Below are 26,624 nucleotides of genomic sequence, written 5' to 3' on the forward strand. Positions count from 1 at the left end.
TTCTTGAATTCAAAGTTTAGGTAGCCTGCATATAAAAATAAGAAAGCCAGCAATAAACCAAAGAAAGCAAGATGTAAAAAAAAAAAGAAAATTGTCACCTGGAACTGTGCAGAAATTAGTTGGCCTCCAATCAGAGTTCTTTTTTGTATGAGGAGGAAAAAATTCAACTTTTATTCCAATCCTGGTTTAAAAAGTGGTTAAAAAAAAAAGTTTCTCCACTTCTGTGAAGCAAAAGACATTAGCCTCAAGTGGCCGTAACTGAGCTTCCCATCGGATTATTGTGCAAGGTTGCTTTTTATTCCCCCCAGAGTGGATAATGCGTGTTCATTGTGATTTATCTGGAGCTGGTTTCTTTTACACCCTCGGCCTATATAAAGTTGCGCTAGGACCGGGAACAGAGATTCGGGGAGCATCTGCGAGGCGGCCTCCACTGTCGGAGAGAATGAAACAGTCGGGAACATGAGTGGCCACGTGTGTCCTTGATGCTCTCTGTGGTAGGTGCCCCGCGTTTGCCTCCCAGGGCGGACAAGGAGCCATTAGAAGCGGGAGGCATGATGGTCTCCCCTGAAAATTCCCCTTGAGACTGTGTGTGTTGCTTTGTTCTCACCCTTGATTTTCATGGCTTGCCTGTGTTTCTAACCTAGAATGATCGAGGCACAGGCCCTGGCAGGACCCTGAACGTTTGGCCAGCTTGATTGCACCACTTGGCAAAGACCACCTTCTGAGAAGCAATGGTGATGAGGGCCTTTGTCCTGTTGGCCGTCTTTGCAGAAGCCTCTGCGAGATCTTGCACTCCAAACAAAGCAGGTATGCTCCGGTGCTAGTCTGTGTTTCCAGAAAGGAGGGTTGCCTTGGCAGAGTGCAAAGCTCTGTGCTTATATTGTTAGGAAAAATGCAATAACATAGCCAAGTAGAAGCACTTATGCGCCCCAAGCCAATCTGACTTTTCCCACAGAAATTACAAATGTATTGGCTAAACTTAGACTTTTTAAAACTTAGAGAACTCAAGGTAGATGAATAGAGATCAAATCTTCACATTTTTCCTGGTTTTCTATTTGACTATCAAGTTTCCGTGCCATAAATAACCATTCGTAGAGTTGTGCATAAATGGATATTTTACGCTGTATGTGCTCCCATTTCATGGGATTAAAAACATGTATATAAAATGTGTGTGTGTGTGTGTGTGTGTGTGTGTATTTCAATGCATTCAATCTGGTTTCAAAGATACGTGCCTTAAAATAGGTTAAGGTTTAAAAGCAGACCAATTTTGAATACATATTAAGAATAATGCAGCTATTGCGCAGAGATTGCAAAAGCTATAAAAGAAGAACTTTAGTGGCTGAGTTTGAGGAAAACTCTCATCGGAGCTCATGAAGAGTAACAGGGAAGGTATTTTTAACTAACTGCTTCGCATGTTCAGGTGTAGCTGGAACCCACCATCTACAGATTCATATGATCACCAGATCTGATTTCAAACCCTGTCCCTCCTCTTTTCAGATGTCATTCTCGTGTTCTGCTATCCCAAAACCATCATCACCAAAATCCCCGAGTGTCCCTACGGATGGGAAGTGCATCAGCTGGCGCTCGGTGGGCTGTGTTACAATGGGGTCCACGAAGGAGGTTACTACCAATTTGTAATCCCAGATTTGTCGCCTAAAAACAAGTCCTACTGTGGCACCCAGTCCGAGGTAAGTCCAGGCCACACATGGAGGAGTTGCTGAGATGGGGCACCTGGGCCCAAGAATGAGACATCTACTGTCCACCCTTATAAGGATACAGGATTTACCACTTTCCTTTTAAGAGCCAATCCTGACTCCCAAATATCCTGGGAGGTTAGTGTACTTTAAATTCATCTCTTTGGCCTAATGTAGGTGACTCTTTGGATTTAAATTGTATTTTCCTGATTTATTGCCTGAGCAGCCCAGCCACCTTCTGTGAATTGAACAAAACCTATTTCCCACCTCCAACCTCACATCCAGCTCTGAGCATGTGCACCCAAGCTGCCATCCTTCCTGGGTTAGATGGGTGGGCCATGCATTGCCTGAGGCTTTGGAGTGATGGAGTGATGACAAAGTGAATTTGGAAGGGTATCTTAAAGGAGTGACCTAAGTATAGCACTATTCATAACTGGGTCTTGTGAAGAACCCAGGACAGGTAATTAGAATCAAAAGGAATTGTAGACATCCTCACCCTGGTACCTCATAGGACAGAGAAGAAATCTGAGATCACCCAGCATAGTCACTAGTTCAAAACAGTAGCGATGTAGTCATGGAGAGAAGCATGGTTTTCTGACACTCTGGCTGACACCCAGCATTCCTACAGCCTTGACTGCAGAAGATGGTCCATCTATTGGGTCTCAGCCCCCAGGGCCACCTTCTCTTCCTAAAGACCCCACAAGGATTCAGTAATTTAGTGGGAAGAGTCATGGGCATGATTAACAAAAACACCGTATCTTTGAATATCTTGGTAAAATGAACTAAGAAATCATCTGTGTGGTCTTAGGCAGATCACTTCTCAAGTAAATGTTCAAGACCCTTGTAACTCTAATATTCGGTGATTTTTAGAGTCCAACAAGTCAGAGGAAAGAATTTCAGAAATGGTGCTCATGTTGGGAAAAGGAAAGAACAAAGAACTAGGCAGTAATGACCTAGAGATGGGAGGTGGGTGAAGGTGCCACATAAAATTCCTTGATAAAAGGTTTATAAAAGTTTGATGGTGGGAAATGGAAGTTCCTGAGCCAGTTCATTTTGGTCAGAAGCCCAATGGGTATATGGATTTTTGAAAGTATACAACATTCAACTTAGATTATTCTCAATAATCGTAGTTGAAACGACTCAAGATCTTGTTACACACCTACAAACAAGAGCGGGTGCCACACATTCAGTCCTCCCTGTTAGGCCTTTGTCATCTTCAATCACTTTCCCGAGAACCCTCATCCACATCATAGGGCTCTGGGGCCACCCTAACTGCCTTCTTCCTTGTTCCAGTACAAGCCCCCCATCTACCACTTCTACAGCCACATCGTTTCCAACGACAGCACCGTGATCGTTAAGAACCAGCCCGTCAACTACTCCTTCTCTTGCACCTACCACTCCACCTACTTGGTGAACCAGGCTGCCTTCGACCAGAGGTAAGTTGCTCTGAGAGCAGAGGGCTGGCTGCTGTGCATGTGCTCTGCAGTCCCTGTCAACCAGGCATGTTTCAGTCCTTATGCAAAATTCTCTCCCCTTTTCAGAGTGGCCACTGTTCATGTGAAGAACGGGAGCATGGGCACATTTGAAAGCCAATTGTCTCTCAACTTCTACACTGTAAGTGGTCTCCAGGTCCCCCCCGCTGCCCTGTGGCCTTTCCAGATGACCAGATGCTTCCTCGGCATTTGCTCTCCTCTAAGCTGTAGGCAGAGCCCCATCCTTGAGACATAAGCTTTGGCCTAGCTTGGAATCTCTTTAAAGACTAGGTGCAGTGGACAGTTAGATTAATACACTGGATGGAAGAATGGGAAGATGCCAGAGAGAAAAACTCAATCCTCCCTTTATACAGATGAGAAAATTGAGTCAAGAGAAGTCCTGTGAGTTACCGCAGGTCAAGAGGCAAAAAGACAAAAAGATAGCCAGTGTCTAATTTGTAATCAAAATTGGTTTCCACTACAACCTGCTGCACAGATTTATATTTAGGATCTGGCTGTTGTTAACACGTCAGGCACAGGGTAGTGAGCTTCCTACTTGGGACAGGGATGAGGAGAGAGGTTGGGAGTTGGCCCGCTGCTGCCTAGTTCTTTAGTCTCCAAAGCCCTTTACTTAGTGGGCTTCCTCTTTGTCTAATTGGGCATGCTGCCTCCGTTGACCTCAAAATTAAAGGCATTCAGAACAAAGTGCTCCCCAGAAACCAAATAGGCAGTGGTCATTAACCCAGCTGCCCTCTTATTTAGACAGGGTGCTTTGTTTTTTTTAATTTTAGACCTGCAGCTTCCGGCGAGGAGGCAGGCACACAGTGACAAGAGCCCAGCTGGCTCAAAGAAAGCGTAGGCAGAAATAGAAACCTGTGCATAGAACATTAGGACTGGAGGAGAGCCTTGGAGGCCATCATATCCAACCCACTCATTTCACAAAGCAAACAACTCTATTACGTGGCGCTCCACTGACCCGGAACTCTTTGAACTCCCTTTACCAGCTCCCTGGAAGCCATTAACAAGGCTGAGCTCAGAAGGTGAGAGCTAGAAGGGACTCTAGCATAACCTCGTCCATTTTACAGAGGAGGCTCGGAAGCCCAGTGAGGAATTGATCTGCCCAAGATCCCATAGGCGGTCCAGAGCAGTACCCAGTCTGGAACACAGCTCTCCTAACATTGGTCTCCAAGGCACGTTTACTATGCAGAGAATGAAGCTTAAGTTTCATGACCCCCTTGATAGCACAGGCTCCTATCAAGGCCTCACATCTAGTTTTATCTTCAAAACTTTAATTCTTTTAATTAAAGAGGGCTTTCTAAATTACATAAACTTCAAGATCCCTCAAAACCTAGATCTGCCCCAGGCCACACACTACTGGTGGTTAAGTCCTGAGAAAAGCAATCCCATAGAGCCCCTTGACCTATAATCAGGCGGGTTGATACCGTGTGCATTGCTGGGGTGATGAAAGGCTGGCAAAACCACTGAAGCAACCAATGCAGGTTATCCAGAGAAGAAAATGAGCTGCACACGTTGATAACAGACTCAGGGGATGCCCTGATGACAGGCTGCCTTTACTACCGAGTCCCTGTCCGGCAGTGCATGGCTGTTACATTAACCAGATAAAATTATAGATATGACCCTATGAAGATTTTTACAGCAGTTGCAAATAGAGAGGCACCAGGATTGTCAAAAATCATCACCTACCAACAGTTTTGCTGGGCTAAGTTTCAAACATAAATATCAAATCTTAGAACTTTTTTAGAGAAAAAACAAAAATGAAGAGGCATGTTCTCAGCATCACCCAGGCCATCCTCTGGGCTAGAAAGACTGCCTCCTTGAACTGTCCTAGAAAGGATGCTAAGGCTTCCCTAGGGCCCATCAAGACCCTTCCAGGGCAAACAAACTTTGACCACGAGGAGGCTCTGAGGTTATGACAGAGAATTTGGTGCTGATTAATAGTCCCACGTTGGGCTCAGTTTCCTAGGCCTTACCCAGGACGCTGGCACTTTTCTTCTCCTTTCTCCATCTTTGAGAGCATTCTTGTGTGTTTCTGAAGCAATAGCTGCTCCCTGCATATATTTCCATCCAATTACCAGAGACGGAGCTGTGCCCTCGGTGGCACAGTAAATCAATGCACTGCTGATTGCCTAGAATTCCGAGAGCTCCAAATGCTGGGCTCCAAAACCACCAGCTCTACTCAGCATGCTTCCTCACTTCTCTCTCTGCCTCCCCTGCTCATTCCTATCAATGGCCTATGCTTGGTGTTCTTGGTGAAAAAAAATTTTTTCAATGGCCACACCTGCAGCATATGGAAGTTCCTGGGCCAGGGGTGGAATTGGAGCTGCAACCGAGGCCTACACCACAGCCACAGCAACACTCGATCCCAGACACACCTGCAACCAATGCCACAGCTTGTGGCAACATCAGATCCTTAGCCCACTGAGCGAGGTCAGGGATCAAATCCGAATCCTCATGGAGACTGTATCAGGTCCTTAACCTATTGAACCACAATGGGAACTCTGAAAAGTTATCTTGACTCCAAATTCAAAATAACTATTTACTACCACTTGCAGAAGTAGCCTAGCGTTGTGGTTGAGAAAATGGGCCTTAGAATTCCTGCTGTGGTGCAGTGGGTTAAGAATCCAATTGCAGTAGCTTGGGTCACTATGGAGGTTCAGGTTCAATCCCAGGCCAGGCACACTGAGTTAAAAGATACAGCATTGCTATGGCTGCAGCATAGGTCACATCTGTAGCTTGGATTCAATCCTTAGTTCAGGAACTTCTATATGCTGCAGATGCAGCCATTAAGGAAAAAAGGAAGGAAGGATGGAAAAGAAAAGAAAAGAAGTGAAATTAGGCCTTGACATCAGACCACTGATTTGAAACTTAGTTCTACTATTCACTAGCAGTGTGACCTTAGGCAGGTTAGTTAACCTCTCTGGGCCTCCTTAAATAGGGATAATAATAACACTTACTTCAGAGGTTTGTTATGAGCATTAAGTGAAATAATCCTTATGAAAAACTTTGCACAGTGCCTGGCCCAAAGGAAGTGCCCGAGAAAGTAGCCATTCTCATGATTATAAACTTTGACCTCATTTCAAGTGGAAACTGAGAGCTCCTACGCCAGCACTGCTCCCTTTATAGGGCTGAACATCAGTGTCAGTGTAGGATTAGGCTGACTTTTATTCAATCAAAATGACAGAGACTATTCTTTTTAGTTAGATGGAAATAAATAACAAAGCTCGAGGTGGAATAAAGACAAGAAATAGAGACAAAAATCATAAACTTTCAGAGTCAGAGCAAACTTCAGAGGTGATTAATCTTTTTTTTTTTTTTCCCCACTGTACAGCAAGGGGGTCAGGTTATCCTTACATGTATACATTACAATTACATTTTTCCCCCAGCCTTTCTTCTGTTGCAACATGAGTATCTAGACAAAGTTCTCAATGCTATTCAGCAGGATCTCCTTGTACATCTATTCTAAGTTGTGTCTGATAAGCCCAAGCTCCCGATCCCTCCCACTCCCTCCCCCTCCCATCAGGCAGCCACAAGTCTCTTCTCCAAGTCCATGATTTTCTTTTCTGAGGAGATGTTCATTTGTGCTGGATATTAGATTCCAGTTATAAGTGATATCATATGGTATTTGTCTTTGTCTTTCTGGCTCATTTCACTCAGGATGATATTCTATAGTTCCATCCATGTTGCTGCAAATGGCATTATGTCATTCTTTTTTATGGCTGAGTAGTATTCCATTGTGTATATATACCACTTCTTCCGAATCCAATCCTCTGTCGATGGACATTTGGGTTGTTTCCATGTCCTGGCTATTGTGAATAGTGCTGCAATGAACATGAGGGTGCACGTGTCTCTTTTAAGTAGAGTTTTGTCCTGATAGATGCCCAGGAGTGGGATTGCGGGGTCATATGGAAGTTCTATGTATAGATTTCTAAGGTATCTCCAAACTGTTCTCCATAGTGGCTGTACCAGTTTACATTCCCACCAACAGTGTAGGAGGGTTCCCTTTTCTCCACAGCCCCTCCAGCACTTGTTATTTGTGGATTTATTAATGATGGCCATTCTGACTGGTGTGAGGTGATATCTCATGGTAGTTTTGATTTGCATTTCTCTTATAATCAGCGATGTTGAGCATTTTTTCATGTGTTTGCTGGCCATCTGTGTATCTTCTTTGGAGAAATGTCTATTCAGGTCTTTTGCCCATTTTTCCATTGATTGATTGGTTTTTTCGCTGTTGGGTTGTATAAGTTGTTTATATATTCTAGAGATTAAGCCCTTGTCGGTTGCATCATTTGAGACTATTTTCTCCCATTCTGTAAGTTGCCTTTTGTTTTCTTTTGGGTTTCCTTTGCTGTGCAAAAGCTTTTCAGTTTGATGAGGTCCCATGGGTTTATTTTTGCTCTCATTTCTATTGCTTTGGGAGACTGACCTGAGAAAATATTCATGATGTTGATGTCAGAGAGTGTTTTGCCTATGTTTTCTTCTAGGAGTTTGATGGTGTCCTGTCATATATTTAAGTCTTTCAGCCATTTTGAGTTTATTTTTGTGCATGGTGTGAGGGTGTGTTCTAGTTTCATTGCTTTGCATGCAGCTGTCCAGGTTTCCCAGCAGTGCTTGCTGAATAGACTTTCTTTTTCCCATTTGATGTTCTTGCCTCCCTTGTCAAAGATTAATTGACCATAGGGTTTATTTCCGGATTCTCTATTCTGTTCCATTGGTCTGTCTGTCTGTTTTGATACCAGTACCACACTGTTTTGATGACTGTGGCTTTGTAGTATTTCTTGAAGTCTGGGAGAGTGATGCCTCCTGCTTGGTTTTTGTTTCTCAGGATTGCTTTGGCGATTCTGGGTCTTTTGTGGTTCCATATAAATGTTTGGATTGTTTGTTCTAGTTCTGTGAAAAATGTCATGGGTAATTTGATAGGGATTGCATTGAATCTGTAGATTGCTTTGGGTAGTATGGCCATTTTTACAATATTGATTTTCCCAATCCAGGAACATGGAATATCTTTCCATTTCTTTACATCTTCTTTGATTTCTTTGATTAAAGTTTTATAGTTCTCGGCATATAGGTCCTTTACCTCCTTGGTCAGGTGTATTCCAAGGTATTTGATTTTGTGAGGTGCAATTTTAAAAGGTATTATATTTTTGTATTCCTTTTCTAATATTTCATTGCTGGTATACAGAAATGCAACTGACTTCTGAATGTTAATCTTATATCCTGCTACTTTGCTGAATTTATGAATCAGTTCAAGGAGTTTTGGGGTTGAGTCCTTAGGGTTTTCTATGTATAGTATCATGTCATCTGCATACAGTGACAGTTTGATCTCTTCTCTTCCTATATGGATGCCTTTTATTTCTTTGGTTTGTCTAATTGCTGTGGCTAGGACTTCCTAAACTATGTTGAAGAGCAGTGGTGAGAGTGGGCATCCCTGTCTTGTTCCAGATTTGAGTGAGAAGGCTTTCAGTTTTTCCCCATTGAGGATTATATTTGCTGTGGCTTTATCATAAATGGCTTTGATCATATTCAGGAATGTTCCCTCTATACCCACTTTGGCGAGGGTCTTGATCATGAATGGATGTTGGACTTTGTCAAATGCTTTTTCTGCGTCTATTGAGATGATCATATGATTTTTGACTTTTTTTTTTGTTAATGTGGTGTATGATGCTGATTGATTTGCGTATGTTGAACCATCCTTGTGAACCTGGGATGAACCCAACCTGGTCATGGTGTATAATTTTTTTGGTATGTTGTTGGATTCGGTTGGCTAAGATTTTGTTGAGAATTTTTGCATCTATATTCATCAATGATATTGGGCGATAGTTTTCTTTTTTGGTGGTATCTCTGTCTGGTTTTGGAATGAGGGTGATGGTGGCATCATAGAATGTCTTTGGGAGTATTCCTTCTTCTTCAACCTTTTGAAAGAGTTTAAGGAGGATGGGCACCAATTCCTCTTTATATGTTTGATAAAATTCACCTGTGAAGACATCTGGTCCTGGACTTTTATTTGTAGGGAGTGATTTTATGATCTCTTCAATTTCATTTCTAGTGATCGGTCTGTTCAGTTGGTCTGTTTCTACTTGATTCAGTTTTGGCAGGCTGTAAGATTCTAGAAAATTGTCCATTTCTTCCAGATTGTCAAACTTGTTGCCATATAGTTGTTCATAGTATTCTCTTATGGTTTTTTGTATTTCTGCTGTATCCGTTGTGATTTCTCCTTTTTCATTTATAATTTTGGTTATAAATGGGTTCTTTCTCTCCTCTTTTTAGTGAATCTGGCCAGGGGTTTGTCAATTTTGTTTACCTTTTCCAAGAACCAGCTCTTGGTTTTATTAATTTTTTCTATTGTTTTTTGAGTCTCTATTTTATTGATTTCTTCTTTGATCTTTATAATTTCCTTCCTTCTGCTGACCTTAGGACTTTTTTGTTCTTCTTTTTCTAATTCATTTAGGTGGAGGGTTAAGTTGTCCATTTGGGATCTTTCTTCTTTTTTGAGAAAGGCCTGTATTGCTATAAATTTTTGAGCAGTTGTGTCTTCATTATCATTTGTTTCAAGGTAGTTTTTAATTTCCTTCTTGATTTCCTCATTGACCCATTGGTTTTTTAGTAGCATGTTGTTTAGTCTCCATGCAGTAGGTTTTTTCTCTTTCCTTTTCCCAGGTTGATTTCTAATTTCATGGCATTGTGGTCAGAGAAGATACTTGAGATAATTTCTATGCTCCTAAATTTATTGAGATTAGCTTTGTGTCCCAATATGTGGTCGATTCTTGAGAATGTTCCATGAGCATTTGAGAAGAATGTGTATTCTGCTTTTTTTGGATGTAGTGTCCTGAAGATATCAATTAAGTCTAAATTTTCTATTGTTTCCTTTAGGATCTCTGTTGCTTTATTGGTTTTCTGTCTAGAGGATCTGTCCATTGATGTGAGGGTGGTATTAAGGTCTCCTACTATGATTGTATTCTCATCAATACAGAGGTGATTAATCTTGACCTTCCATTCGACATCTCAAACTCTTCTCTAAGATTGCTTTATGAATGGGCTCCCCACTTCTTCAAAGGACAATGACAAGTTGGGTCTTCCCATTTTAGGTCAGCAAGTGAAATCTGACATCCTGAACTCTGGCCCGTTGGTCTTGGTTCTGTCCTTTGAAATAATACCATGTCATGGTGTTGCTGATGTTCCTTCAACTAGCTCAAGCTTGTCTTTCCCAAACTAATGTCATGCCACTGTTGGTGGTCCATTCATTATTTAGTCACTCTTCTCTGAGCATGATCCCCTGGGTCAATGCCCCTATTACGAAGTGGAGCTCAGAATTTGCCGAAACAAATTCCAGGTATTTTAGGGTGGTTCTATCCAGACCACCCTAATTTTCATGTTATAAATGAGGAGGAAATCACACTGAGCATTGCCCTACTTTCAGGTGAGAGGTGAAAAAACTGGCCATTCGAAGTGTTTAGTTTCAGAAATTGAAGTAAGAGTGTAGATTCTGCTTATAACACAATCAGGAAGTCTCCTCTGCAGCCATAGGTATTATTCCAATATTCCAATTCCTGCTTTCTGGGAGATGGTTCCCAGAGGATGGGGCCAAAAGAAGTACCTCTGGCTACAGTGGGGACAGCATTGTGGTCCCCAGGTAAGTCCCGCCTTTGAAACAAGTCCTTTGAATTGTGACAAATCTCAGAAAAGAATAAGGAACATTAGAAACCACTGTAAATCAGCTACTTCGATTTGCATGTTAAGCTAGTCAATCACTTAAAATTAAGAACATTATTGTTGATCTTTGCAACCATTTAAATGAAGCAGGGGGGCTGATAGAAGGGAAGAAAAGCACTAACTTCTGGGTGACTGAGTCAGGGAGGCCTGGCTGGACCTGTAATCAGTAAGATGATGTAAGGGGCCCTAGAAGATGATTCTGAGCCCTCTCCTCATTTCCTTGAATTTGACTTTTCGGGGTTAAAGTCCATTTTAAATAGATGTCTTTGCTGCCATTGTTTTGCAGTTCTGTAAATATCCAAGTCCATGAAACTCAACCTTTTAATTTGTATCCTGATCTAAGCTTTATGCTCCTAATCCACTTAATCACCATCATAGAAACATGTCTGCAAGGTAAATGAAGGCAAAGGAAGGCAAAGGTTATTCCCATTTTTCAGATGGGGACACTGAGGCTCAAAAGCCTGGCTTGCATCTAGTGTGTCCAAGTTAGTGGTAGGAGGTAGGATTAGCACAGGATCCTTGGCCTTCCATCATGATGCTTTTGTCTTTGAAGGCTAAACTTGGAGAGTAGTTCCAGGTCATTATCAGAGCTGCATGAACCCGACACTCAAAGAATGGAAAAACCAGCCGCCTTTGGGTAGGACAATAGGAAACAGCATAATTATTTCTAATCGCTCACCCAGAACTGCCTGGTGAAGAAGGCAGGTGAAGACCACAAACACCAGGCCAGTGACCCAAGGCTGCGCTCCTGAGCTTGAATCATGGCAATGAGTCCCTATTGCCCTTGAGTTGAAGCCACAGTCTTCTGGATCCATCCCCATGGCCTTACTATCTTCATCTCCTGCCCTCACTCCCTTCTTGCCACTCCCACCTGCCCCTTTGCTCACTCATGCTCCAGCACACCTGCCTTCTGCTGTCCTGCCTGCCACTTTCTCATCCCAGGGCCTTGGCCTTGGCTGAAACATCCTTCCTCAATGCCTGCATGACCCTCTCCCCTCTCCTCCATGTCCTGGCTCAAATATCACATCTTCAATGAGACTCCCCAACCACTTATTTTAATTACAGCTTGCCCCTCCATGCACTCCCAATTTACCTTACCCTGCTCTACATTGTTTCTAGTTTTTCTGTACAACATACTATAGTCTACACTAGCCATATAATTATTTACCTATTGTCTGTTGTTCGTCTCCCCTGATAGAATGTTGGGTGGCTGGAGACAGAGATCTTTGCTTGCTCACCGATGTATCTCAATAGGCAGAACATCCTGACATAGATACTATCCCAACATAGAGAGCGGTACCTGACACCTAATAGGTGCTCAGAAAGTTGTTGCTATGTTAACTGTACTGAGAATTGGAACATAAACTTTCTAACCCAGGCTGGAATCTGCTCAAGCAAATAGAGGAACAAGGGCAAAGCAGGATCATATGTGTTTGGTCCCCATGCCCTGTGGTGAGTCAATAAAGCTCAGTGTTTCCGTATTGCTGGATTTCACTCTTTTTCCATCAACCAAGTCTTGCTGCTCATTGGCCTAGATGGCACGTACAATGCATGTCTCACTGTAATCAGTAAACCCAGACATGTTGTGCCTTCATCCCTTCTAAGATGGCACCAGTATCCTAGAAGGTACAGTGTCCCTGTTCCTAGAGGGTCTCACTGTGGTCTCATGTGCCTGTCTTTGGGTTGGTTCCCACCCCCACCCAGCCCATCCTGATCCATCTGCTCTTGTCAGGCCCAACTGCTCAGTCTGAAAGGTCATAATGCCCAGTGTCAATTTCCTTCCAAAGAATGCCAAGTTCTCCACTAAGAAAGAAGCACCTTTTGTCCTGGAGACATCAGAAATTGGTTCAGATCTGTTTGCCGGAGTAGAAGCTAAAGGGTTAAGCATTAGGTAAGTACTTATTCTCAATATTTGTATTTGTAAATACAAAGGAATGGGAGGGGAAAAAAAAAAAAAGGACCAGCCCTGAGGCTGTTTAATCACCTGATGTTTCCAGGAATACAACTCGCTAGCTCAAAGAGATGTCTTTTTTGTTTCCTTTCCAGGTTTAAAGTGGTTCTGAACAGCTGTTGGGCCACTCCGTCAGCTGATTTCATGTACCCCCTGCAGTGGCAGCTGATCAACAAGGGGTAGGTGTGGCTCTCTGGACCATAGGGCTGAGAGGAAGGGCCAGATCCATCCAGGGCCACTCTGGCTCAGGACAGCTTGGAAGGAAGAGGTGACGCCTGTTGGGGTCACATCAGTGACTTCCTCTGTGCTTCCAGATTGAGTATTGATACCAGGAAACACTTGCCTAATGCTTTCTAGGTACCAGGTACTATTCAGAGAACCTTATATATTAACTTGTTTGCCTTCCAACAGGTATGTCTTTTTACTATCATCCCTATTTTTCAATGAGGGAACTGGGTCAGGAGTGGCTAAGTTACATCGCATAGTTAGTCTAGGTTATGGGGAAGTGGGCAGGTTGGGTTCAGCGCTAATCAATCTGACATCAGAATCCCCATGAGGACTAAATTAGACCATCTATGTAAAAAGCTTAGCATGTAGTACCTAGCTGGTATTGAATCAATTTTAATAATATCATTGTTTTTATTTGCTAATAATTTAATAGATAATGAGGAGTTCTTAAAATTTGGAGTAGAGGAGTTCTCATCATGGCTTAGGGGTTAACGAACCCAACTAGTATTCATAAGGACATGAGTTCAATCCCTGGCCTTGCTCAGTGGGATAAGGATCTGGTGCTGCCATGAGCTATGGTGAAGGTTACAGACACAGCTCGGATCTGGCATTGCTCTGGCTGTGGTGTAGGCTGGCAGCTGCAACTCTGATTCGACTCCTACCCTGGGAACCTCCACATGCCGAGAATGTGGCCCTAAAAAGACCAAAAAAAAAAAAAATGGAGTAGAGGACTGAAGTATGAGAATTATGGCACAGAAAAGTGATTCTGGAAATCACACATAGGACGGTTTAGAAACAGTACATGGGAGGTAGAAAGACCAGATTAGAGGCTGTGGCAGCTATGGAGCCAAGGTGATAAGGCCTGCACTGAGATTGTAGCTGAGTGAATGAAAAGTCATCCAACGTCATCCAAGGAGGGAGAGGCGATAAAAAAATGAGTGACCAATGGGATGTGGTGACGTGGAGGCCAGGGCACAATGTCTGAGGAACACAGGACAAAGAAGGATTTCTCGTGTTGAATTACGGATTGTAGAAATGAGAAATTGTTTGTTGTGGGCCTCTGGATAGGGAGTTTGGATTCTCCTTGAGCTCAGGAATGACATGTTGAGATGATAATTGTCTAGAAACATTTAGAACTGTAACTTTGTAAAACAGAGGAGGGGATGAGTTAGACTAGAGATGCAGGCATCGTCCACACAGAAGAGGCCATTTCCCAAACCAAAGCAGACCCGTGTACCTGAACCCATCAGGGCTGAGTCAACATTGGGGCCAGGCGATTAGATAACAAAGGTGAAGCCACTCTGGACCTTTAACTATTTTTATTTAACAAACATTTATACAACCCTTACAACATACCAGGCCATGCTCTAGGTAACTGCTTGACAAATACTAATTTATCTAAATTTCATTAAGCTTCCTATAAAGTAGGTAGTATAATTATCACTGTATTATAGATGATTATAGTTTTCTTAGGCCCAGGCAGGTTCAGAAACTTGCCCAATGTCTAAGCTAGTAAGAGGATGGATGATCTGAGATGGACATTATCTCTTGATAACACTGGGTAGGACAGGCCATCCAGGGCCACATCTAAGCAACCAACAAACTAAGCGGCAGAGATGGTAGCTTAGTTTGGGTCCTTATGCCATTGAATGATTCACTTAGGTTCTGTACAAATCAAATGACTTCAGGGAGATTCTGAACTAAATTATTGACCTCCAGGGATCCGAAATTTCCAACAGGATTAGAAAGCTCTCTCAGATAATGGCCACACAAGAGCAAAGGTTTCCACCCCACCATAGAATCGTCTCCTACAGATAGATGGTTCTGGTGCCCCTGCTCAGCTAGCAGGCATGTCATATAGCAGCAAAATTTCTGTGACTTTGGGGTGGTCTTTACAAGTGGTCCTCCAACTATAGTATGCACAGTAATTCCCTTTCATTCCTGCTACACAGGCAGACACATCATAAACCTACAACATCAGAAGGTCCCTGGGCGGCCCCTGGGAATCTGCACTGAAGCCCAGCCAAATTAAAGAAGCCCTGATCTAGTTCTAAATACTGCCCAGTTGAAATGGCTCCTAGAGGTTGGCGAGAGCTGCACAAAGACAGCACCAAAGGGGAGAATTAGAAAATCTACTCTGCAACCTCCCAGATGCCCTTTGGGAGGAAAACTCAGTTTTCAAGAATGCCTGGAGAGGTTAGAAAGGATGCGTTATCAGGAGCTTTGATCGTAGGTGGGGAAAGAGACTCCTGTGATAAGCCTCCCCTCAGGGGCTCCACAGTCTGGCAGGTGCCACAGCCAGCCCTGAGAGGCAGCAGTGCCAAGGCATCTAGGCCTGCCTGTGACCTGCCTCCTCTCTGCCTCCAACAAAGCTCTGCTTACATTGTTTTCCACTGGCTGACACCACGCCTTGGACACGGCAGCAGCAAGGAGCTATTTTAAGGACTTACGTTTTGAGTTCATACAAGGAGCTCGGGTTTATTGACCAAATGATCCTGCGAGAGTCTTGTTTCACAGCTCGGAAAGTGCCCCCAGCTCTTGGCACCGCTCAGACGCCACCACGAACAGAGCCCAGCTTCTGGCCCTGGTCCAGAGAGAAGGCACAGTGTTCCTGCTTTGTGTGACTCACTGACCTTCAGAGTTAGCACCCCTCCGTCCTACCTCTAATTTGGCCCTTAATGCCTGGTTCTGATGGAGTCGGGTGGGGAAGGGTATACCATGAAGCTTCTCCAGGGTGGCTGGACTGCTCTCTGGTGTGTGAGTTGCATTGGAAGGACAATAGAGTCAGAGAGACATACCATGGCATAAACTTTGGGGTCCATCCTGGTGCTGTCCACTGGGCTTAAGCTTTTGTTTCAGGAGACAGATTCTGGTGCTCACTGTCACCTGCATACAAGCTCCCACTCCCTATGGGCCTCTCTGTAATTCCCGGGAACCACTGTGTCTCCTCCTGACACAGTGGAATGTGTGGTTGAATGTCTGGCACTTGAACAGGGAATCCACATGTGTTTGGTAAATGAACAAGTATTGTGCTTAAACCAGGGCTTCCTAATCTCGGCACCATTGACTCTTGGGACTGGATCATTCTCTGTGGTGGGGTCTGTCCTGTGCCCAGCAGGACATTTTGCAGCATCCCTGGTCTCTACCCTCTGGATGCCAGTAGCATTTTCCCTGCAGTCATAACAAGCACATGTCAAATTCTCACCATCCCACATCCAGGGAAAGGGCAAAATCACCCCCAGGTGAGAACACTAAGTTTCAATAAATGCACATCTATGTCATTATTTTCATTTTGAAACTTCCCAAATGTAACACTCCCGTTATAGAGAATTTAGGAAAAAACAAAAAAAGGTACAAAGAAGTAAACAAAATCTGTCTATCGTAGCCAGTGTTAACATTTAGGTGGTATTGTTAGTCATTTTTTTAAAGATCATATTAAAAATATCCCATTTTTACAAAAGTCAGCTAATAGAAAAATATAGAACTTAAATAGTACAGTGTGAATTTGAATTCCCAGTGGTTAAAAACTCTCCATAGACACACAGCAACAGGTTGAGCGTGACTTGGGCTTAGGCAGCCGTGGCAGCACTTTGGCAAATGCTGTTCCCAGCACCATTGTCTTTGTTTTGGACATACAGGGATTCTGTACATTCCCTGGGTCTCTGGAGGGCGTTGTCTGGGGGATTTCACTTCTTTGGGACAGAGAGGTGGTGGCTTAGCAGGTGTGTGGCCTCTCGTGAGTTGCCCCCACCTCACTGGGCTCTGTCTATAGAATGGGGACAAGCATAGCTGTCTCAAAGCCCCTCAACAGGATCCTACAGAAGTGACAATGAGCCATGCGTTTCAGAAGGATAACGTGCTGTGGAAAAGCCCAGGGGAGGCTGTGCATGACTCTGCTGGAGTTCATGGGGTGACCTTGTCTCTCCCCGTGCCCTTTCCCCCACCCTCGTGTGTGCCAGGTGCCCCACGGATGAAACAGTCCTCGTGCATGAGAATGGGAAAGACCACAGGGCCACCTTCCAATTCAATGCTTTCCGGTTCCAGAACATCCCCAAGCTGTCCAAGGTGTGGTTACACTGTGAGACATTCATCTGCGACAGTGAGAAGCTCTCCTGCCCAGTGGTGAGCCCCCACCTCCCGCCCCCTCCCAGAACAAGAAAGTTACCCAAGGCTGGCGTGGAGGCTGGGGGGTGGGGTTGTTATTTAGAAGCTGTATTTTTAGCTGGGAAATTGTCACCAGACCAATGTAGGCTATGCTGAGGACATTCTGGAGGAAAGGGCACTGAAGGTGGGGACAGACATTCCAAGCATGTCACACACACACACACACACACACACACACACACACTGCCCCACCACCAACAGACTATATACTCTGGCCCATGTCACTTAATTTCTGGCACCTGATCTTCTCATAGGGTGCCAATAAGCAATGGCAGCCCTTCTCTTTTCAGAGAGCAATATTAGGGAACATGAAAGCAATAACAGACAATGAAAAAGTTAAAAGCATAAGGGACATTCAAAACCCGAGTGGTAGCAATAGGCCCTGGATGGAAGTCAAAGATGAGTAGTTTTAGCTCCTGACTTACCAGCCTGAGGGTCCATCCCTGGGGTTCATGGTAGACCCACAAGATGCTGTAGGAATTCTCGACCTACGGTCACAACTGTTCTGACCCTGTGGGGAAGGGCCCAACTTCCCAGACATGTTTAGGGGAGCTCATGCAGGGGTGTTAGTTTCCCCTCCGCCTCCCCCACCAAGAAGTTGCTGCAAGAGCAATCAACATGCGGAGCAAATTCAGGTGGAAGATAATTTTTCATTGCAACCTGGTGTGAACCGTCCTTTGAGCAGTGGTTCCAAAGCATGGCAGCTTCAGCACCACCTGGGAGCTTGTTAGGCTTGTTGCAAAGTCTCAGCCCCTGCCACCCCACCACTCACCCTGGTCCCAGAGCACCTGATTCAGACACTGCAGGGTGGACCCAGCAACTTCTGCTTTAATGGGCTCTTTGAGTTACTCTGAGACACGGTCAAGTTTGAGAACCACTGCCGTGAAGATCTAAAAGGGTTAAATCCCAGGGAGTTTCCTGGTGGCCTAGGGTTCAGGACCCAGTGGTATCACTGCTGTGGCACAGACTCCATCCCTGGCCTGGGAATTTCCACAGGCCATGGGTGAGGCCCAAGGAAAGTTTTAAATCTCAAATCGCTACCTCTATTTGGCCTGGGAGACCTCAATAAGGAGGGACACGATGTTTCTAAAGAGGCTACCTGCTCGCATCACCTATAGTGTTCAACAGAAATAAGATGTGTCCTTCTATTTTTATTGATTCATTTGGCCAGAAAGCGGTCATTTATGAGCACAGATAAAGAAAGGGAAAGGAACAGAGAGACATTTGACCACGGATGAAAGGATCGTTATTGGCACTACATCTCAAGAAGAACATGAACCCGAACACATTTCGCAAGCATCCCCATCTCAAATCACTGTGATGAGAGTCACTGCAGGTTAAAGCCTTACTTCTCACCAAAGGCGGGGAGGAATGGTTTCAAGCCCTCCCACGCACCATGTGGATTTGTTCCAGCTTGAAGAGTTAATAGCAAAGATTTCTTCCTTTTCTCAAGTTGCAGAAGGGGTGAAATAAATCTCTGCGGGTTGTAAAAGCAGTAAGGGAACCGATAGCTGAGGCCTGGGGGATTCTGACTCCATCAGGTTTGCTACTTGTTAAAAAAATCTCTTTTCTCTCCTGTGTTCCTTTCGTGTCCCACCCCTGCCCTCCTCTCCCCTCTGTGCCTCCCGGGTCTCCAGACTTGTGACAAAAGGAAACGCCTCCTCCGGGACCAGACCGGGGGCGTCCTGGTCGTGGAGCTCTCTCTCCGTAGTAAGCGTCTCTGTTTTCCAAATGGTTGCCTTTCATGCTGGGCTGCGTCCACAGGCACGGCTGGTTTGAGCATTTTAACTGAATTGCCAAACCAGTTGTGCCTGTAGACACAACCTTTACCTGCAACTGAGTCTTCCCTCCCTTCGGGGGAGGGGGGGCAGTGGGTAACTCATGCCCAATCAAGGAGGTTTGTTAACCCCCCTGGAAAGCTCCTCCGTCTGTGGTCTCAATTCCCATATCCCCAAAGAGACTAGGAAGTGCTGAGCTTCCAGACACGACATCGGCCTATAGCAATAAAAGAAAATGAAGGGTCCTGGGGCCACCGGGGCTAGTCAACAAAACTTCACTGAGCAGTGAGCGCTGGCCGGTCTGGGTTTCAGAAATAAAGGAGCCCCACGTGGGCCCTTGTCCTCTAGACAGTACCAGCCATCAAGGAGAGAGATGTTAAATGCTAAGAGAAAGAGGTTACTCTTGGAGTTCCCGTTGTGGTGCAGCAGAATCGAATCTGACTAGGAACCATGAGGTTGCAGGTTAGATCCCTGGCCTTGCTCTATGGGTTAAGGATCCAGTGTTGCTGTGAGCTGTGGTGTAGATTGCAGAGGCGGCTCGGATCCCTTGTCGCTGTGGCTGCACTTTCATTTATATTTTTGCTTTTTACGGCCGCAACCCGCAGCATATGGAGGTTCCCAGACTCCGGGTTGAGTCCGAGCTGTAGCCGCCAGCCTACACCACAGCCACAGCAACATGGGATCCTTAACCCACTGAGCAAGGCCAGGGATCGAACCCGCAACCTCATGGTTCCTAGTCGGATTCGTTTCCACTGCGCCACGATGGGAATTCCCAAAAGAGGTTAGTCTTCATGGAGTTGGGGGAAGCAGAGTCTATGGGAATAGATGGATAAGGGGCTCAACTTTGTCAGGTTTAGGGACAACCTCGGTGGGTTATCTGTAAGTCTGACCTCAAGAGTGCTGTGACATGAAGGGTGGGCAGTCACAGGAAGGCTGGGGCCTTTAGAGGACAGTCACCAAAATCTGGCAGGGAGCCCAACCCCAGCCGCTGCCCGATTTTTATAGCCTGCAAGCTAAATGTAGTTTGTCCCTCTTATGGGTTGGAAAAAAAAAAAAAAAAAGTCCAAAAGAATGATATTTCCTAACGCAAAAAGTACCTGAGATTCAAAGTTCAGTGTGTATAAAGTTTTGCTGGAACATAGCCAGCCTGGCTCACTTAGGGGTTGCCTCCAGCTCCTTTCAGGGGCAACGTCAAGGAACTACATGAGAAACCCCATGGCCTGCAAAGCTGAAAAGACCAACCCCTGCCTTAGAGCTGAGAAGAAAATGGCGAGAGATGAAGGCTTTGCAAGCCAGCCAGAAACTGCCCGAAAGACAATGAGGAGCCTGCTAGTTTAATCTGGGGAAGAATCCGCTCAGGTTTATGTTTTAGGAACACAGCTCTGAGACTTCTCTCTCCATGATCTTTCACTGAAGCCTCTGTATTCTCTCTCTTTTCTCACTGCAGGCAGGGGATCCTCCAGTCTCTGTAGCTTCTCAGGTAAGGAAAAGAGTCAGCTCCAGGAAATGTCACGGGCGATGCTTTTAACAGGCAGGTGGGTGTTTTAAAAGCAGCTTACCTTTGGCCCCAGCCAAGCCTTTAAGAATGGAAAGGTACACTTTAAAGGTACACACCTGAGTCTGGACAGAGGGCTTGGAGGTCAAGAGGTCTCTCTCCAACCAAGTCCTGGGCTCCGAAGGGAGGGAGGGGCTGGGGGCAAGTGGGAGGAAACAGAACTGGGTCCCACCCCCACCCCACTCCCCCCCACCACCCAGTCTCAGCAAAGGCAACACCAGGTGGTTTCTCTTGGGTTCCTCCCTTTGGAAAAGGTGATTTTCAATGACCTCATGAACTGAGTGACCTTGGGCCACAACCTCACCCCTCCTTCCTCTGTGAAATTGGGTTAATAATTGCTCCTATCACACACAGTTGTTGTGTGGATTAACTATTACAGCTCAAAGCACTAAACAATGCCCAGCGCACAGCAAACATCCAGGAAAGATCAGCCATAATTACTGACTCTGTACCAGGCATTTTTCTAGGCAGTGTGACTACACAGTGAACTAGGCAGGCAAGACTCCTGTTCTTCCTAATATGCATCCAGGATGGTAGTGGGAGGGTCAAGGAATGATTTAGCAGCCCAGGAAGTCTCTTAGAGGAAAGAGCATTTCGGCTAAGACCCAAGTTCTTCCCAACCGATGAGAAGGAGGTAACTATGTGAGAAGATGGGGTTAGACAGTTCTATTTATTAGTAAACTCACAGATGTAGACTTTGCTCTATTACAGGAAATCATGTAAACCAGCTATTTAAGACTCCCAGAGTCTCATTTTTGAAGGAAGTTCAAAAATGAAATGCACCATCACTGTATTATCAAAGTTCAGCTTCCCATCTGTCAGAGGTCCATATCCTAGGCTCATGGGTTGGGCTAAGTGAGCTATGGAAACTCCGAAAGATGAAGCGAACTGACTTTGTAGAAAACATGTAGAGGAAAACAAAGAACCCAAAATAATAAAAAATGCACCTGCTGTGGTTGACAAGTTTCCGGAAAATGAGTGGAAATAATTAAGCCCTGAAAATCAAATTTCCTTTGCTGTAGCATCATTTGGTGATCGGTGTGAGTACTGTGGGTAGAATTATCTATCCTTTATCAAATTTACAGAGTAATAATAATGCTGTCTGGTCTTGTGTTTGAATTTCTGGTTTTTTTTTTTTTTTTAAGCACAATGAGACCCCACAGCTAACAATTTGACACTTCTTTCCAAGTCTCATAGGTGAATTGCAAAAGACAAAAAATTCTCAATGATATAAAATGATTTGTTAATTTGCTATGTACCTGTGATTAAAATATCTACCCCATTTGGCAAAAAAAAAAAAAAAGGAAACATAGAGTATTATGAAAAACTGCTTAACGCCCTTGAGTTGACCCTCTTGAGTTCTCCTTGCTCCTTGTAGAACTGTTTCTCCTTTCCTGTCTGGTCCACAGATGTTCTCTATCACCTCATCTTGATGCTGGGGATTTGTGCTGTGTTGTAAGGGAGAGCCAGGCAGGCAGCTGGAGCTCCTCCACCCAAGACCATCTCCTCCGTCAGTGACAAACTTGCATTTATCGTGCTGCCAAAAGGAACAAACAGAAGACCGTATTGTTGGGGAGGAGAGAATTGCGCTTTGCCAAGTATGTGTTCCAGCGACTTTTGTGAATTTCAGTGATTGTTTTTCTTCGGTGCCCTACTTCCTCCTGTGACTTCCTGTGGCTCTCAGATCCTGCCGTTCCTCCCTTGCAGCTGGTGGAGGAGTCTCCTTTCCCCATATTCAAGCCCGGACAGCAGTGGACTCCTTTGAAAGCTATTCTGATTTTAAAAGAGGAGCACATCCAATCATGCGCAGCTGAGTATTTGGGGGAGAATGTAGGGCAAAACTACAAAGTCAGCCCTAAATACAGAATGCACAGGAACAGCCAACTTGGTGGAAGGGGTCTTTGTCATTGAGGCTTTGCAATTCCTAAGGACCAGCGGGGCTGAGCCACTAGGCAGAGGTTCTAATCTTTCAAACGATGATGTGGGCATCCAGGTAGAAGACATTTGTTTTTCTCAAACCTGAATACTATAAAGAAAAATGATGCTTGAGAGCCCCCAGTGAGCAGTAACCTAATTTGTCATTATGAGCTTTCTGAAAGAGGTATCAAAAAAACATTATATAGGATTACATTCCTTATTTTTATTGCTGAGATATACTTCTGAGATCCAAAGAAAATTACAAACTGAATAGAGAGAAAGCTACAAAAGGAATAAAACTCACATTAGCATGAGTTTAACATGATAATGTGGCATTGCCTAAATGAAACTGCTGCTTGCAACATAACCTAGAAGGACTGTCATGATAGGGTCTCTGCAGCCTGTCAACCCCATCCTACCTACGCCTCATGGTGCCCAAGCTCTCACTATTTCTATTGCTCTACTAGGAAATCTTCATTTGGACAGAATGGTGTGACCTCATTTAGCCTTTACTTCAACATTCGAGCCCATACCTGGTTTTGTCTCACTAACTTAAGATCATTCCACTGGAACCAACAAAAAATTGGAACCACAAATGCAAATATGGCCAATGAAATCACGCGGTGCCTCACCCAGAGACCACTGCCACCCCAGTGATGCCGAGTATATTGAGGGCAATGATCTACATGGTCAACCAAATAAAAACTGAAGGGACCAGTCCTGGTAGAGAATTGGCAGACCCTGAAAATATGTTGAGGACCACAGTTTGAAGCTAGAGACTAGGATGGGATAGGAAAAGTCAGAGCTCTAAACTCTTTTCTTCATCTTGCGCAGACTCAGTGGGCTTATCATTGGCAAACACGTCAGTTTGTGTCTCTGTATTTAATATGTTGGAGAAGTTTTGAGATCTGTAGTTTGGTGGTTCTTTTACATCGGTGTTAATGAACTCAGAAATTAAGCTAGGTCTCCAGTCTCTGGAGACACAGAGTGAGTGTTTAGCAACAGGCTAGATTAAAATGATTCAATGTAGTTGAAACTGGCCTCAAAGCTGGTGATCCCACCAGTTTGGGGTCTCTTCTTCCTGTAAATTCAGAAGTTTTGTAGTCAGGAAGAACAAAAAACATATTTTATTGGTTCTAGTAAAAAAATAAATTAAAAAATTAAAAACAGCTCTTAAATAGCATCCTCATAGCCATCATCATAAATCCTTGGCTGCAAGAGTAAACCATGTTGTTAGTTTTGCTTTGTTTTATCATAATGTTTAATGATCTTGTATCTCTCCCTGGTGCTATGCAATAAATAAAATGCCTTAATGTAAATGACCTATGACTATAGCTTGTCGTGTTACTATGTCATGTGGAGAGCCAATTCCTCAACCACCTCAGGGGCTTCTACACCTGGAGCTTCTTAGACTCATGTATATTCCACAGACTTTCAATCATTTTACCCTACCTTTGCATTTCAAAAATTCCAGTCTTGAGTTTCTGAGGCAAGGAGGCAGAGGCGTTTTACATGACTAATGTTTGGAGGAAAAAGTCTTTTTGGTCATCCCTGTCTCTAATGCCACCAGCAATTGTATGTGTTTCAACTTAAAGTCAACTAACAGCCCCACGATGTTTAGTTGCTTGTTGCATGACTCATAATTTCCCTACTAAAGAATGAAGAGAAAGCCACTCTCCAAACAACCTCTGCTGCAAATTCCCATTAGTGCCAAACAAAACAGAGACCCAGAGAAGGAAGAAAGAGTACATTCTCCCATAGGCATTGGCTGACATAGAAAAAACACTGGGAAATTGCCCTGTATCAGAATTCCTGATTATGAACCCTAAAGACATCTTCCTCTGTCTCTTGCTCTCTCTCTAAACTTGAGTGATACAAAGCAAACACTTGTGGAAAGAGACATATAGACATGCATAAATCTCTCTTTACTTATTGATCAATTGATAGATGCAACTATAGCTATAGCAAGATAGAGTTATATGTGTGTATACTCAATATACATGTGTGTGCATGTGAATCTATAGATATGCATGTGTGCCTTTGTAGGCACATGTGTGTAAATATGTTCTATGTGCATGTGAGTGACTGGATACCAAATGTTTATGTTAAAATGTTTGATGAAAAGGAAGATATGGGAGTTCCTTTTGTGGCTCAGTGGTTAATGAACCCGACTAGGATCCATGAGGATGCAGCTTCATTCCCTGGCCTTGCTCACCGGGTTAAGGATCCGGCATTGCCGTGAGCTGTGATGGAGGTCATAGATGCAGCTCGGATCCTACATTGCTATGGTTATGGCCAAGGCCAGGGGCTCTAGCTCAGATTTGACCCATAGCCTGGGAACTTCCATATGCCACAGGTGTAGCCCTAAAAAAAGCAAATGGCAGATGTAACAAAGTCTTTATTATATGAACATAGCTGTGTAAGCATGTGGGCTAAGCCTGGAAGGAAACAAACTACACACTCCATACAAATATAAAGATGGGATAATAATATTTGATTGTCACATCCAACCCCATCTCCACATTTGTGTGTCATTTCTTTCGATATAATGATATTGGATTGCTCAGTTACTTCTACACTTTTGTACATAACTCTATTAGTCCTTAATGTATTGTGTTACTACTACTTATGCCTCCTCTCTCCAACTAAACTGAGAGCTAAGGATCGAGGAAAGTTTCACACTATCTTGTGTCCTCCAGTGTGGTACCTGGCACAGAGTAAGCTCTCAATAAATGCTCTTTGAATTAACGAAATGTTCATATGGATGGATGGATGGATGGATGGATAGATGGACGGTTGGATGGATGGATGGATGGATAGATAGATGGATGGATGGATGGATGGATGGGGACTAGAAAATCTCTCTAAGAGACCCCATAGCAGAAGTTGCCTTTCTCCCTTTCGTAATGGAACCAAGTGCTTAGGATCCAGAAGCCCTGATCCCAAAGAAGTGAAGGTTATAAGGCACCAGAAGATAAGTTTTGGCTCATTGTCTCCCATGTTGGGGTAACAAGGGAAGCTCCCCTGTCCCCTTTATATAAATACCCCTACCTTCCCTCTTTCTGAGTATCAGTCAACAGCTTTCAAGCCTTGATGCTGAAGGCCTTTGGAGAAGCACAGAGCCCACCACTGTGAAAATGGAATTGTGCTACAGAAAATGGAGTCTGTGGAGGTCCTAGAATTCATCTACCCACCTCTGGGCAGAAGAAGAGTCCTGCCAGTAGAAATGTTTAGGAGCTCAATGGAGGTGGGACTGTTTGTAAAGCTCTTCCCTTTGGTGCTTATTTAGGGCCCCTCTCCCTGAAAAAGGGCAGGAATTCCACCAAATCTTTTGTCAAATTTGGTATTAAAGGCTCTCAACACACCAAAGGGAGGTTTATTTCCCTACACAGAGCTCAGAAGTATTTCCACAAAGGCAGCTCAAGGGTCAAGCCAAAAAGAAAACATTCCTCGTTGTTTTTCATTTCTTCAGTCATGGAAATTCAACAGAAAAAGCCTTAAACATGATACATCACTCAAGTTGCTCTGCCAGTTTCAGGAGCAGCCACACAGAAGATAATCTGGGTGCAAGGAGCTGCACAGGATAAAAAAAGTACTGTAAATGCATGCAGTGGCTCAGTAAATCTGTTACGAGAACTAGTGGAAAAAAACAACATGGAATCCTGTTCTTTTTGTAAAGGGGGAAATACTCACAGCAGAATGAATGGGTTCATATTTTTCTGCTGAAGATTTTAAAAATTAAATTATAAATGAATTAAAAATTCTACTTAAAATTCAAGATTTGATTGCATCCTTGCTCAGTGGAAAGGAGAGACATTAAGCAATTAATTGAGAAGGAAACCTTTTCCATTCGGAAGCTGCAGTGCTCACAGGAAGTGAAATCTCAGGGCCAGGCCTTCCAGCCACTGACTGCAGGGGTTCCGTTTGCTTGGAACGGCCTGATCCTGTTGGATTTCCGTGATTGCTCGCACCTCAGATAGTCTTATCCTCGGAAAACATTCCCAAGATGCCTTCTGATCTGGGATTCTATGTCCTTGCAGGCTGATTAACTGATAAGGGAAACAAGCACTAAAGGTTAGAGAGCAGCCACTTTGCAAAGGAAGGCAGAAGTGTGGTCCCCAGGCTGCATTCTTCAGT

The 26,624-nt window shown here is 44.1% G+C and overlaps 1 protein-coding gene across 1 annotated transcript; it reads left to right on the forward strand.

Annotated features, from left to right (window-relative positions):
* Window positions 1–652: 652 nt before the first annotated feature.
* TECTB (tectorin beta) lies at window positions 653–22,066 on the forward strand. The gene is made up of 10 exons (XM_047762134.1): window positions 653–807; window positions 1,498–1,688; window positions 2,988–3,130; window positions 3,236–3,308; window positions 12,682–12,785; window positions 12,941–13,024; window positions 17,033–17,195; window positions 18,875–18,947; window positions 20,463–20,495; window positions 21,980–22,066. The coding sequence occupies exons 1-10, from the start codon at window positions 732–734 to the stop codon at window positions 22,027–22,029; spliced, it is 990 nt and encodes a 329-aa protein (XP_047618090.1). The 5' UTR covers window positions 653–731; the 3' UTR covers window positions 22,030–22,066.
* The last annotated feature ends 4,558 nt before the right edge of the window (window positions 22,067–26,624 follow it).

The sequence above is a fragment of the Phacochoerus africanus genome, chromosome 15, assembly GCF_016906955.1.
Source record: "Phacochoerus africanus isolate WHEZ1 chromosome 15, ROS_Pafr_v1, whole genome shotgun sequence".
Taxonomy (NCBI): Eukaryota; Metazoa; Chordata; class Mammalia; order Artiodactyla; family Suidae; genus Phacochoerus; species Phacochoerus africanus.